This window comes from Prinia subflava, chromosome Z (assembly GCF_021018805.1).
Source record: "Prinia subflava isolate CZ2003 ecotype Zambia chromosome Z, Cam_Psub_1.2, whole genome shotgun sequence".
Lineage (NCBI taxonomy): Eukaryota > Metazoa > Chordata > Aves > Passeriformes > Cisticolidae > Prinia > Prinia subflava.
The window spans coordinates 45,247,568-45,263,475 of record NC_086283.1 but is presented as its reverse complement, the minus strand read 5'-3'; the positions used below and the strand labels follow the sequence as shown (position 1 = coordinate 45,263,475).

At 36.3% G+C, this 15,908-nt stretch overlaps 1 protein-coding gene across 1 annotated transcript in view; it reads right to left on the bottom strand.

The window, feature by feature from the left end:
* CNTLN (centlein) overlaps positions 1 to 15,908 on the bottom strand; it is a 197,219-nt gene that overhangs the window by 76,631 nt on the left and 104,680 nt on the right. The window contains 1 exon segment of the mRNA XM_063423407.1: positions 2,545 to 2,590. Coding sequence (XP_063279477.1) covers positions 2,545 to 2,590 — 46 coding nt within the window.

Genomic DNA, 15,908 nt, shown 5'->3' with positions numbered 1-15,908 from the left:
TGAGCAACTACTTTTTTACACTTCAATTGGTAAAAATTTGGAAACAGCTAGAATCATCTATGTCTTCTGTGCTAACAGGAAAGTTTTGCTTAATATATACCTTTGGACTTGAATCTTATCAGATATTTCCTTTAAATTTAGATGATACCCACAACACAAGTAAGGTGTGGAAAAGGTAAATAACAGATGCCTAGAACACTTCACTAGCAGTTTAAACATTTTTCTCAGTCCCTCCCCCCCCCAATAAATAGCTAAATCTTATACTAATTACCAAACCAGAAGTGTCCATTCACCCACAAACTTTTAAAAGAGAATATTTTAACCTGAAAAGGCAATGGAAAAAGAATAAAGAAAATACTAATTGTTAATGCACTAAACATGTCAAGAATTGGCAGTTCTGGAGATCTGAGTGGTTTTTTGAAAAGTTCAGATATTGCTCAGCAGGCCTTTAACTCCTTCTCACCACTGTTTATCTTTCCCCTTCTCTCTTTGCAAAGACTAGTTGCATTGAAAAAAAGAAAGAAGCGATTTTTAAAGTCAGTATTTAAACTTTCAATTCTGTGGCTATGAACACAAAACATTGAGTAGTATAAAAGAAAAAGGTAACTTTCAGTTTTCAGCAGCTTGATATTTCCACCTAATTTTAAAGACAGAATTTTAAAACTAAGGAAAAAACCTGGATTTCTTTATTAAAATGGTCAACATTATCACAAAAAACAGAAAACAGCCACCAGGAGAAAACTGCATTTTAAAAAATGGTAAAGCTTTATTTCTAGGAACATGTAGAGCACTCCTTCAAGTCTCCTACTTACTTCCTTTACACAATACTGTGCATAAAGAATTCACCACAGATGCAATACCCAGCTGGACTGTAATTATGCACTCTTGAATATTTCTTCCAGACCATTCAGGAACAGCTAATAATACAAGGAAGAGGAGTGATGGAGAGGCAGTGGCAATATATTACCTATCTGACTGACAAAGACTCATGTTCACAGAACCATTAACTGCTGTAAAGATTATAAAGATATAAAAGAAGATCCTCATGATCAATTCTTACAATGTCATCTATTTGATTTACTTTCAAATTTCCATCCTTTGTGACACTAGAATTAAAACAAATATCTGAATAAGCATGAAATTTCTATATCACTGTATTTTATAAATAAGTAGAATATATACATGAGTTGCAAATGTATTTGTGTATATATATTCATATAAATTGTCTTTGACTTAATACATGTGTGGACAACTTATGAGCAAACACCCTTTCAAATCATGTGTATGGCCATATGATTACAAAATACAAATTCCTGAAAAAGAAGTCACTCTTTGGAGAGAAAATAACTTTTATATAAATAATTAGTAATGTGACAGACTACTGTACTGGGTTTGAGTGGCGAGGTTTCGCTAGTATGAGGGCCTGCAGGAGTGGCTTCTGTGAGAAGCTGTCAGAAGCTTCTTCCATGTCCAGCAGTGCCAATCCCTGGCAGCCACAGATGGACCTACTGCTGACCAAGGCTGGGCCAACCAGAGTTGACAGTAACACAGTAACGTGTTTAAGAAGGAAAAAAGTAATTGCAGATGCAATTGCGGTCAGAGAAGAGCAGAGAGAGAACATGTGAGAGGAACAGCTCTGCAGACACCAAGGTCAGTGCAGAAGGGGGGACAGGAGGTGCTCCAGCTGCTGGAGCTGAGATTCCCCTGCAGCCCGTGGTGAGACCGTGGTGAAGCAGCTGCAGCCCATGGAGGATCACAGGGATGCAGAGATCCACCTGAAGCCTATGGAGGAGACCCAGTCCTGAGCAGGGGGATGTCTGAGATGAGGCTGTGACCCCATGGGAAGCCTGTGCTGGAGCAGGCTCCTGGCAGGGACCTGCAGACCTGGGGAGAGAGGAGCCCACACTGGAGCAGATTTCCTGGTAGGACTTGTGATCCCATGGGGGACCCAGGCTGGAGCAGCCTGTCCTTGAAGGACTGCAGCCCGAGGAAGAGTGACCCACACTGCAGCAGTTTGTGGAGGACTGTTGCCCATGGGATGGACTCACACTGGAGAAGTTCATGGAAATCTGTCTCCAGTGGGAGAGACCCCACGGTGGAACAGGGCAAGGACTCCTCTCCCTAAGCACTGGGAGAAACAACGTGTGATGAAGTGAGCATAACCCCCGTTCCCTGTCTCCATGCTCTGCTAGGGGAATGAGATAGAGCTGGAAAAGAGGGAGAGACGAGAGGAATGTGTTTTTAATATTTGTTTTTACTTCTTTGATTTTTCAGTAATAAATTCAATTAATATCCGCAAGCTGAGTCTGTTTTGCCCATGACAGTGCTTGGTGAGTGATCTCTCTCTGTCCTTATCTCAGCCCATGAACCCTTCATTATATTTTCTCTCCACTGTCCAGCTGTGGAAAAAAGTGATAGAGAGGCTTTGGTACATGCCTGGCATCCAGCCAGGCTCAACCCACTACAGCTACATATACAGATATAAAATACTATACCTTCCCTTTTTTGCTGTAAGCATAGTTCCTGTATTGTGAACATACTCACAGATTGGTGTATTTTCATCTGATCCAATTCTTCTTCAAGATTCAGTCTACAAAGGAGGAAATTTAAAAATAGGTACCATCACTCAGATGCTACTAAATAAAATAAAATAAACCAAACTCCTACCAACGCATTATTGGAAATAAAGTTGTCAATACCCAGGAATTAGTTCTAATTTGACAACACTTAGCATTACTCCAAACATAAGGAGTCCTCTGCACAACAGCTTTTTAAAATATGTAAATCATCTGAATTTCCAAAATTCACACACAATGGTGATTGTAACATACACTAAGAAGTTTCAGCCTATCTTTTTTAGGGAAATAAATGTTTGAGACCAGTAGGAGCTGGAATCCTTTTAAGAGGTAGATAAATACTCTGTCTCAGGGGAAATTGCCAGCCAAACTTGTGAATATATATCTTATGATCTAGCAACTATTCAAGAAACTTATTAACAGAATCATTCCTCACATTTTCCAGCCCTGATTGACTATGATATTACTACCATAGTTTATTCTGTAATATCAACCAGCTGAGGTCTGCACAATAAATTGAATTACTCTTTTTTTCAATTTAATAAAATTAAATACAAACAAAGTTGCCAGGATACCAATACTAAAGTTTCTAAGGCAAATTGGTAAAAGCTAGAAAGAAAGATATTAATTTAAATTGTTTATTTGTTCCTGTGTTTTCTGACACCCTCTCTATTTATATAGTTGTGCACTATTTCAGCAATAAAACCCCCACCTGTTTCAGTCAAAGATCATACAACACACAGAACAGAGCACAGTCATTTAATAGGCAGCTTTTGCTTAAAATACAAATGCATTTCATGCACAAACACACATAATTCTAGCTCTGTTGTGAAAGCTTGGCTGCTAGTGTTCTCACTTATTTCAGTTGTACTCTGAACAGCAGCACCTATTTCACAAAATATTATGCTTTACCCTACTTTGTCTTCCAAAATAAGGCACAAAAAAAAAAAAAAAAAAAAAAAAAAAAAAAAAAAAAAAAAAAAAAAAATCTGGCCAAAATACTTGCTAACCTAAGGAAAGGACAGAAAAAACGTAAGTCTTTTGGCATACACAGTATGTTAAAAGCACATTGTAAGTCAAATGCACCTCTGACTCAGCTGTAAAACATGAATTACAAAGAAAATTATAAACATGAAAAGTTAAAGTAACTTGCTTTGCATGACACATAAGAAATACAGCTGATTTTGGGATCACTCATCTGCCTTCACAGGCTGACATTCTTTGCTATTCTTTCATCCTCCAAAACTCAGTCATCACCAGTTTCTATTACACAGACTACAGTGCCTTTTGTCTCCACACTCTCTTAACTCTTCACAGCATGTTAGCTTTTTGCACTGAACGGCAAAATATTTCCTTGAAAAAAAAATTGTTTATCTAATTAAAGACTGAAATCAACATGACATGCTTCCTGCTTGAACCTCTATCTTCTGAAGAAGTTCCTTTCCAACTTTAAAAACATTATTTGAATGAACATGTTTCTGAACATATATACTGCCTCTCTAGACACTAATTGACAAGCATGCAATAGTGATTGTACAAGATTCTTAAGAGTAAACTTCTACACGTAAATTTTTTCTTTCAGTTGATGAAAGATTTGCAGAAGTAAACTAATTATATTAAATAAGTTAAGGGGAAGTTTATAATCAGAATAACTGAAGTGCCTCCAAATAAATTCATTTATCTATAAAATAATCTCGAACTGAAGTTATGATATTTCTAAGATGAAAAAAAATCTAGTCAAGTCCAAACCAAAAATTATAATGTGCAACACAAGATTCAACCCTTCCAAGTCGATGTCTGGCTTGTGTGGATGTTAGAAATGTCCAAATGGGTTAGCCCAGTGTCAAGTCCAACCATCAGTAGTACTATGTCTCCAACAGAGGCAAAAGCAGATGCTACTCAAGAAAGAGTAGAAGCCTAACAGTTTCTGCAGTGTGATTCCAATTTTTCAACCTAGAAGAGGCACACAAGCACTACTCTTTATTTCTTCTGCTTTAACTGGTTCCCAGTTGCTAAAAGGACCTTTCCTTCAATCCCACAGCAACGAAAATTCTTTATCACCTTTCATGTGGATCCTTGCTAAAGGCAATTGAAAAAATATGGATTGGATTACTGTTACCACACAGCTACTGTCACCCTTCTGCAATTCCAGCAGGTTAATGAAGCAGGATTTCCCTTTACAGGAGCCACATTAACTCTTCCCCAACAAAACTATGTTGATCTGTGCTTCGTGATATTTCTCTCTACGGTGCTTTTTTTTGGTTGTTTTGTTGTTAGTTTGGTTTTTTTTACTTTCTCCCTTTCACCCTCTTCTTCCTAAAGACTGACTGCCATCTTCAAAGTATGGAAGCAGTCAGGCTCATGGGTCTGCAGCTCCTTCTGGAGCCCATTCTGTAGATGGGGGTTATAGCAGCAAGCTGCCAGTCCACTGGCACACTGGCTGTTAACAGTAGGGTTAGAGTGATTTCATACTTCAGTTTCTTCACACCCTCGCATGTGAAGAACACTTCAATGTACTCACAAGTAACTACTCTACTTCACCTCATAATTTCTGTACAGCCGCCTCAAATAGGTCTAACACCTTTGATCTACCTGCTGCAAAGCATACACAAGTTGTTGGCATCTTCTAATCATCATTAGCATGGAAACAGACAAGCACAACATGGTTTGGGTTGAAAGACATCTTAACGATCATCTAATACCAAAGGCTGACCAAGGAAAAGATTGTTCTTTTAGGCCTTGTAAACCCAGTGCATCCTTTTACATTGTTACCAATAAGCAAACCTATGAACTTACTTATTGTCTTCTTTTTCACTCTGTTTAAGCAGAACTTTACTGTAATACATTAAGCATCTTTGAAAACCACTCTTCAAGAGCCTTTTTAAGTTTCTCAGCTCCCCACCTACATTTGTCCTGTCTATTTATTGGTTCTACCTGTTCCTCAGCAATGCAAGTTTAAGTTTGAAATGCTGGCTTTTTCCATGTAAGAGTCATAAAAACTTCTGCAGTCTCTAGAGAGAGCTTCTTAAGTTTCTTTTGGGGCAGGGGATGGAACTATTTTATTTTAATTTACTTTTTTTTAATTGTAGCACATAGTTCAGGAGAGTTTCAGCTACTGTATCTTTCTTTACAGTCTCCAGCCAATGTTTCTGTACTGCTTGCTCTAGTGCTCAGAGGTTGAAGATTTTTTGACTAGTTGCTTCATTTTTATATGGTTTCCTTTCTGGAAAGTGACTATCCCTAGGCAAATTGATTTGGTCCACTCTCTTCTGATATTATTCAAATTACAACAAATAAACAAACAAAATACATAAACCAAATACAAGCCTTCCTTCTTTCCCTACAAAGTCACAGAGCAAATCATCCTGGAAATAATGTCCAGTCACCTAATAGAAAAAATGACTGAAAACAACTAGTACACATTTAGCATGGAAAAATCCTCCTTTACCAACCTCACTACATCTGTAAGAGATGACTGCTGTAAGAATAAAGGGAGAGCACGCAAGAGTGTATACCTGGAATTTGGCAAGGTGTTTGAGATGGTCTCTTGTCTCTTTATTGCCAAATATTTGAGATCTGATTTAAAAATTAGATGCATCTGTAAAATTGGCTGAAGTGTTGGGTTGAAGGGGTGATGACCTGTTATATGGAGTACAACTGGAAGCTAGCAATTACAAGCATTCCTCAGGGATCCATTATAGAGCTAGTACTGTTTACTGTCTTTATTAACAACCTCAAAGATGTGCTAGAGTAAGTTTACAACTGATATAACACTGAGGGAAGCAACTGAGGGTTCAGTAGAAGGCTGGACCACTGCTCACTGAGACTTCATAGGAAGAAAAAAAATGGCTGATGGGAACTGCATGAAGTTCACTTCAGGCAAAGTCCCATTAGAAAAACTGTTTGAAAGAGGATGCGCTAAAAGGCCATTTGGCTCAGGAGCAGCTTTGCATATTTGAACCAATATGATGAACATTAGCAGCAGCATGCCTTTGTGGTGAAGGCTAACAACATGCTAGCTGTATAGGCAACTTACAGAATTGATTCTACTCAGCACTTCTGTGACAGCATATGTAGCTGTGCCTTGTTTTAGGCTCCTCCAAGAAATTCATTTACCTAAATAGATTAAGTATAGCAAAGGGGCATCACAATGGCCAGAGGTTAGGCATGTTTTATGATGTCAGGATGAAAGAAAACTTCCAACTACCAGTACTTGCTTCCTTCTATCCTTAAAAGAATTCCTTCATGACAGGTCCATTCTTGGTCCAAGAGGATATTATCACATCAGTTAGAAAGCAGGTCCCATATTTCACTCATGGTCTCATTTAGGAGACATCCATTCCTCCTGGTGAGCTCTTCTTTCTCTAGAGTTGTGCTATTTGTGGCTTTATTGTGACCGAATAAAATGTCTTATATGTAGAAAATCATACATGTCACACTACACCAAATTGAAGAAGTTGCATGCCACTGGGGGGACTGATACCTACATCTTGGGTTTAATTTTCTTGATCTTGGGAAGGTAAAACAGATACATACACCCTTTTTGGACCAATTACTGTCATCCTAGCCTATCATCTCCTATACTATTTAGTTAATTGGTTTCTTTTATTATTTCTAACATCTGAAGCCTGCTAATCTTCTGTTCACTAAATTTTTAAGTTTTGAATTCAAATATTAGGCTGCTCAAGGCCAACATGTTTGCACTGAGAAAATTTCTGAGTGTTTAAGTGATCTGGAAACAAATACTATACTGATTTCTGCTCACACTTTTCTTCTTTTAATCTGAAGAGCAACACAATAAAACCTTTAAACTACTCTAGCTAGAACTTGTAACAAGAAAAAAAGCTGTGTATATGCATTATAACAAGACATACACGTCTAGTTCAGTTCTCTAACATTAACAATAAAAGCACCATAGCCTGTACTTCTTGTTACAAGAGCGGTCTTCTTGAAGAGTACAGCTCTTTGCAGAGGCTCTATAATTGGTACATTTGTGAAGTGAACAGGATTACTTGAAAGAAGCATCACAGAAGGTTCAGGAAAGATCTTGCAAAGAAAGAAGGGACTTCAAGGAATTCATGGCAACTGAAGAAGCCACAGAAAACCACTGAAGTATAATTCAACACTAAAATAAACTACTCATCATGAAAGAACACAGTGGAAAAAAAAAGTGTTAGGGGAAATACCTGTTTGTCAGTCTTTCATTTACAGCATTATCTCCCTCAGTGTCTCTAACAGATATGCCAACTTAATAGATAAGAATTGAATTATTTTTCTGAAATTCTCCCACCCTTTCCAAAAAATAATTTGAGTCTGAAGATAAATATCTCAGTGTGTTTTTTTTTCACCCAAAAGTGGGACTGCATTTGACAAACTATGTCTGCCCCACCACACCTCTAAACAATTCACATACAACTCCTTTAGGAAGCAGATTAGGTATCTGAAGACACCTGTGATGCAGCTGCACAGTTTCTAGTGACATGAGATACTTCCCTCATTTACTGAGGGTAAAAGAACTGCCTCAGCAATCTTGCAACTCAAAGGATCAAAACCAAGTTCTGCATGTGTTAATGAAGACTACTAACCTACTGGAACTAAGACTCAGAATAGCAGTGTCAAATTTCAGATGTTGTGAACAAGAGCTTCTAAAACTATTTTAGCAGATTAGGCCAATATTTGCTGTTATTACCTTAAGCATATGCTCACTGGATTTACTGCACCAGTTTTTGAAACGTTCACTTTCAATGAACATCAGACAGTGGAAAGAAGAAATGTATCAGGTTTTGGTCCTACCTGAAGAGGAAATTTCTTTGACCATTATGTTTGATTTAGCAAGTGCTGAGCAAAGGGCACCATTTATGGTTTATATCATCTGGAACCATCCAAGACAAAAATTGAGACTGAGAGAATCTTTTAAGATATTTCAACAGTGGGAAACTGGCTTCTGTCTGAAGTGTTCCTAAGCTGATTGCAGACTTGAGGCATGGAAATTGAAATGAAAGCTGTGAATATTAGTGCTTGCCCTCTCCATCTTTTTACAGCAGAAACACTGAGAGTTGATGATGTTTCAAGACCAGGCAAGAAATGCCTTATGTTAATATCCATTTAACTGTGTTTATACAATTTTTTTTCTCCTAGGACTTTCCATGGATTTCACATTGTACTATTACTATAACCACAAGCTTGATTTAAGAAAGAAAAAATGAAAAGTATACTTTAAAGTTTTTATAACGGATATCAAATAATTTTTTCTCTTAATAAATCTAGGAGTTGTCAAATAAAATGAAAGCAATCCTAAGTTTATATTGCATGTTAGGTTCAGTACATTTCCTACTTTGGATTACAATACTACGTAGCAAAATATTTGAGCAGAACTTTCTTTCCCAGGATGAAATTCAGCAATAGGTGTATTAAGGAACTGCAGGAGAAGCATAAACCTACAAAAATTTGCCAACAGTCAACTTCTGCTTTGGCAAGCAGTAACATCAAACATGGAGGATGCTTTCAGTTTACACTTTGACAAAGTCCCCTAATGACAATGTATCAGTACACAACCAGACTGTGTTTTAGTTCTCTTCTTCATATTATATGTATTTTTGCTTGAGCAAGGAAATACATATACAGTATGAAATTTATAAATCAGCATTTTTTGAATAAAAGAAATTTTCTGCCTTTCTTTTTTTTAAATTGAAATCTTAAAATTCTATGGCTGCATGGTTGTGTTTGTGTTACACAATCTCAAGATTATGTCTACTAAAGTGTATTGAAACCTTTCAAACTCCTATGCATCGTGCAAGAAATGAGGAAGAACTGGAAACCAAAGTTCATTTAAAGATGAAACCCCTGTACAAAAGGAAGAATATGCTACTTGTAGGTACTCATGTAAACCAACTAAGCAAACCATACACAACATCACAAAAATAGTCAAGTTCTAAATTGAAATACAAAAACAAGGTCTATGGTTATCACAATAGAAAAACAAAAAACTTTTCTATGGAAAAAAATTGCACTGTAGACTCAGAGAAGACAAAACTTTGAACTATAATTCAAGAATGAATGATGGGATTTGCATACAATGGAACTATGCAGGTCAGGAGAAAAGAAAAAGCAACCTAAGTGTATTAACTGGTCACTTCCACTTATAAAGTTGCATTTTTACACTTGGTCTCATGAAAAAATCAAAACTGCTACAGCATTTTATTGTCTCAGTCGCATTTCTGTTGTGTACTAATTCTATTATTTAACTCAACTTTTAGAAACTTAAGTTCCTGGGATATATTTTTAAATAATACAAGATACAAGATACAAACTTTACACAAGTGTTTATCAAATACTGTGAACCGCTTTGACACTATTTTTTTAATTGATATACGGAGTAAGTGAAACTTTGCAGGCTGTTGAAAAGCCAGAATTCTGTAAGTAAGCCCTTATCCATTAATAAATTGATGGAAAAAATAGAAATAAACATAACTAAATTTGAATGGATTTTAAAAGTAATACAAAAACTTCAGAATTGTCACTGTAAATTTACACATATAACACATACATAAATAATGTCAGGCAAAGGAGATTCATGACAAGGAATGCATATCAGCAATTCAAAAGCAAAAGAAAATATAACCACTGAGTTAAACTTTTCTGAAGTTTCTTTAAGTCTAAACTCAAATATGCAACAGTAATGCTAACATAGTGAGCCATTTCTAAAAACATGCAATATTGAAATTGCAATTATCACTTGGCCTGTATCTAGATGCACTTTTTTCACAGGTTTATTTTGATCACTAAGGGTTAGTTTTTTTAACTAAAAAGATTTCAAATCAGTCAAACAACTCTTTTCTGATTGCACTTTGGGAGTCTTTGCAGTCCTGATTAGTTTACATTTTAGGTTTAGGGAGTCCTAAAGAAGCTTGTACAACTGCAAAATGTATCCCGAAAATTTGGTAAACAACGTACTGAATTTGCCAGTAATGAAGGTTATATAATTGTGAGTGACATACATGACTGCTATTTTGAATTTTAGGACTACACTAATCCTATGTCTGCCTACTAGATAAATTGAAAATGGTCTTTGAAATAACTATTCAGCTCCCACATAGACTTCTCAGCTTTTAAAATGATAGGAAAAAAAAACATACTAGTTTTGCGATGTAGTTGAAAGAGTAATAAAAACTAAGAGATGGAAAAAAGTCCAGAATTTATGACTTGTTCCAGAAAGAATGTCTTGCTCTTATTTATACTCATGTATTGTACTTTCTAGCAGTGTTGCCAACTTTAAATGATGGCCCATCAGATGGGGGAAAACTGACTTAAAGCCACAGAAAGCCTGGGAACTAGTGTACCACTTTTCAGCTTTATGCACACCTGAAACTGCTTAATGGCCTTGAGTCTTCTGCAAAAAGAGGTTATGCTGCTTGTAAGTATATCAGGTGGATTTTAGTGTATTTCTTCAGTAAGTCTTTGTCAACAACAAGCATTTTCTTACCTGCTTCCTAAACAAGCTGACCTTCTGACAACGTAATCTACTCCAACGTATTTTTAAAGATTGCTTTGTTGACAAGAAGCAGGGCAGCAGTAATCCTAGATACTCTAGATTAGGTTGTCAGAGAAGAACTTTCAAGGAAAAGACACTCAGTCCTTGATTTGAGAGTAATCAGCATCCTAAATTAGCAGGAATCTACTGGCATTTCCTGGAAGACTATCAGGATCTTCTAATATGGTGGGTCAGAATTCTAATCATGTGTTTTTACATCCTAAGAACAACCTGAAAGTCCTTTGTTTTACTACAATTAACTTAATGAAAAAAAGCAATTCTTCTTACTTGTAACACATTTAGAAAATGCACCATCAAGAGCAGGAAAGTGTGCAGCATCCTGTTTTATGTACAAATGCTTCATTTCTGTCCTCCAAATATGATTGCCACAGTCTCACTTGGCAGTATCAAAATGAAGATATTCAGCAATCAAGAGAGATCAAATCTATGCAGGTAATAGTTTATGGTGGTATTTCATGCATTTTTCAAGGTACTGATCTTGACCCACAATTATAGAATCTGCTGTTTTCAGTATGATACAGTATTCTGGGCTCTATTTTTCACAATATAATACTTTTTATTATTCCTTTTTTTTTTTTTAGTTAGTTTGTTGTTTGTTTTTTTTTAATCCTCATCCATTTGGAATACAGGAAAGCGTAGCATATTAAAAATTATGTTATGGAATCAGTTATGCTAAAACAATTACTTCCAATTTCTTCTAGATTATAGGTAGACATCAGCAAGAAATTATTTGTAACATTTGCTTACTTATCAAGTTATTAGAATAGAAGAAGTGATCCCACCATCTGCATATAAGCAGGGCTTCTGCAAAAGATACCCTCTTGCTAGAACAAAATATCCTAGTACTCATCATTTTTAATTGTCAGCAGTTCTAAAGATACCATCAGGAGCCCTCACACAGCTCCAAATCTAAGCTACATGTACACATGTGCACTTGGGTCTCAATGCATTAAAGAAAAGGTAATTTAGAAAGACAGCCTGAACTATAGCATAAACTTTCTCTCTGCACTTATGAGTTTAAAGGGCTCCTTCCCTCCAGAGTTGCTGACCCTGGGTTAACCCATTGCCAGAAGACTCTAGTTAGTCCTCTAGCAAACAGCTGCCTCCCGAGTAATGCACATCCCGCAAGTCAGCCACTGCTCATCAGCAGCTTTCAGCATTCACAGGTAAGACAAGCAGGAGACTTCCACACTCCCCTGCATACAGATAAAAGGAATTAAGAGAGCAGGCTCATGGCAGTCTAAAATAAACATCCAAACAAACAATAAGACATTTTTCCCATTTGTCCCAGGGAATTTTATCTGGAAAATAAAACCATGCAGAGAATCTAAATTCTAATAGAGCTGAATACATAAGATGGAATAACCCACTGAGGAAACCGACTCCTTCCCAAGGATTACATGTTGTAAGGATGCAGCAGGATGACTCTTTGGAGAAATAAGCACAACCAGCCACAATCTCCTAATGCATATTGTTGCTGGTATGGACAGATATCAGGGGGCTAGTCCAGGAGCTGCTTCAGTCAGGGAAGCCTTTCTCTGAGCCCATGAGGTTAACTATTGCCTTTTCAAATGTTTTTCTCCAGAGTCACGGAAGACTGTTAAAGACAGGAAAGCCAAATTAAGAAAAAATCAGACAGAAAAAGATTGCTAACCCAGTTCTATATGCTCTTTATCACAGTCCTTAAAAAGGGACAGCAGCATAGCTTATTGCAGTAACCAAAATAGTAAGTTCTAGGGACACCGGGTCAACACAGTGTCAAAGAATTTTTTTCTTATCCAAAGCTTAAGTTAAATAGCCTAATAATCCTTGCAAGAAAACAGAACAGCAGTAGCAGCAGCTCTCTTTTCTTCCCCTCAGAAAGGAAAGATGGTTGAGAAGAAAGACAGCACATCAACAGAGAAACATCTAGGTAAACAAAGCTGAATTGCACTTTCTGTTCTTTAGTCTTCTAATTTTTAGAAGGGTAAAAACTCAGCTCTGTAAAACTAGAATAGAGCGCACATGCACATTACACACACTTCTGTAAAAAGCCCACACAGAAAATACAGGAAGAGGCTGTCAAAAATGGTCTTGTAGGTCCAATGTAATGTAAACGGTCATTTTAATTTTCTACTACTCCAAAACTGCTTCAATTCAGGAGAACCAAGCCAGGCAGAAACTTTATCCAACTTTTACAGGTGAAATATTACTCTGACAGAAATTGGTTACTTTCTTCCTACAGCATTATGATTCAAGTAAATTTGCCTGCAGTAAGGGCAAAATATGCTCTTTTCATGGGTCTGCATATTTACGTGTCAACTGACAGCCTTGGAACTGAGGGCAAACCTGGAAGTAGTTGTTTGATATAGACTGTGAGAGAGCAAAAAGCATCACATATGTCTGAGGATAACACTGCCAAGGTAAGAGTAAAGCAAAAAGTACTAGCATTACTCCCATTCTGTGATCATTCCTACTATACAGAATGATTTACTGGAATTCCTTTTCAGGAAAAATATTGTAAACTTGCAGTTTACACTAAGAAATGTATAGTCTTAATTAACTAAAGAAATGAAGTATTTCACTACATAGAGCCTTTAAGCTACCTATCTTACTTGTGCATCCACATCTCAGAAATATGTCTTTATCATTGTTGTTTCCCAATTCAGTCACTTTTGGATGGATGAAAATTGCAGGAAGAGATATCTGTTGCTGCTAAGTAAAGTCTCTCTGATTTACAACCTTCATTCAGGAGCAAAAAAAATGATAAAAGCAACTTCCACCTCAACAGTCCAACGTCTGTTCACATAACAAAACACTGAATAGTGTCATAGTTGTCAAGAGTGTCTTTTGAGATATATTTTAAGTTAATAGTCACTCCAAAGTCAAAGAAACACCAGTAACTAGCTAGTTTGCAAGGGATGGTAGAAACCCATGCCTAACGTTTTATCTACTATTTAGTAATCTTTAATTTGTTTCACTGTAGCACAAAATCCAGCTTATTTATCAAGAATTGTTTAACAAAAATATAGATGTTATATTGTGTGAATTATGTTTATTATTCTAATTTGCAACTTTCCATTCCTTTAAACTAAGACCGTCAGAATAGCCTCATCAACAATGTTTGCACCTGTAGTTGGTTCACAACAGATTCAACCTCAAGGGCCAGGACTGGGGTACCCCTGCCATCAATATAACTCAGAGAAGACCACAGTATGAGGGTGTATCACCCATCATGCAAATATCAAGAGAATTTTGTTGTTGTATCAGTCCTTCTAACCTTTATAAACTTCAGATCTCAATGCACTAAAGCCTCTTGCGTACAGCCTGCTGTTAATATGGAGCTGGTTTCCAATAATGCAAAGTAAGGATAAAAATAAATTCCTTCATTTATTTCTTCCAATGAAGAATTTGCATTTTAGGAAAAATTTGACAATTTCAAGTTTATACTCACGCGATTGTGTTTGAAAAAAACAAATACAACAATGATTCTTAGAAAATGCATTCTGAATTTCTTAGAAATTAGAAAAAGATCCAAAAGCATTAAGACAGATTAACCTTTGCATGTATATGCATATTCTGCCTCAATCAACGAAAGACAGCTAAGGAGTTTATCACAAAGATCATGCTGGGTCACAATAAAGGTCCACTCAGCACCACATTTGACTTTTTAGAATTACAAAACCTTACACTTTAGAAACAGTTCAAGAGATAAAGCAAGAATACATAAACAATGTTTAATAACTTTCAAAGTAAAGTATTACTTGCACTCTCTGAAACAAATGTTTCTACATTTTTTCAAAATTCAGTTGTTGAAGTTCCATATGGTATTATCAAAGCTGAGATATATGGAATCATGGAAATGTATGATTTCCCTTCCAAAATCAGTATATATGTAAAGGAAAGTGGAAAATTAGCACTGTATGTAAAATCCACCTTGCTGGAATGTACCAAACGCTGCTACCTTTACCAGAAATCCTAAAACTCCACAGAAGGTACTGTAGAGGGTCTTATTTTCATTACTTGCTCCTAATTCTGTTAAAATAGCAGTCTGGCATGTTAGCAGCAGTGTGCTTTGGTGTTACAGATTGTAGGTTCATAGGCTTCTTCTATGAACCTTTGGTACAACTTAATATGACACACTTAGTACTTCCTTATTTTTATATGTGCATACATATTTGTAGACCAATAAATCAGACTTTTTCATCTAAATGCTAAAGACTTTTTGTCTAGGCCAGACAGAGGGATAAGAAAAAAACCCCAAATGATCTACAGAAATCACTCTGACCCAACAGTGAGGCAAGCAATAGCTCTGTGCAAGCAATACAAAGGAAAGCTAACACAGAGTCCTTAACTTTCTTCACCATCTCTCTGGTATTTTTGTCATTTACAATGCCCAAATTTTATTATTAATGCAACTTTAATTCTGTGTTTATTTGCTTCTATATTATGAAAAAAATTGTTTAGCAGCATGACTTATGTTTTCAGTATGACAGAATTCCATCATATATGAGAAGGCACTGAAGACATGACGTGATTAAATATGAAAGAACAAAGGAAAACCAGAAACACATCTGATATAAAAAACACACTGAGTCCTCAAATTTGTCTGTTAGCTAGGATGCAGGAAATTACAAGATCTGGTGGACACAGGTAAGAAATGTTCTAGAGACAAGCTTTACAATTAAAAAGCATTAATCTTATAATCCTTGACAGAACCCTCTTACTGGAAAACAGTTGACACTATGTTTGGTGAAAATGTAACTGGAAGCTTGCTAGAAAAAAAAGAATTAATTATCTTC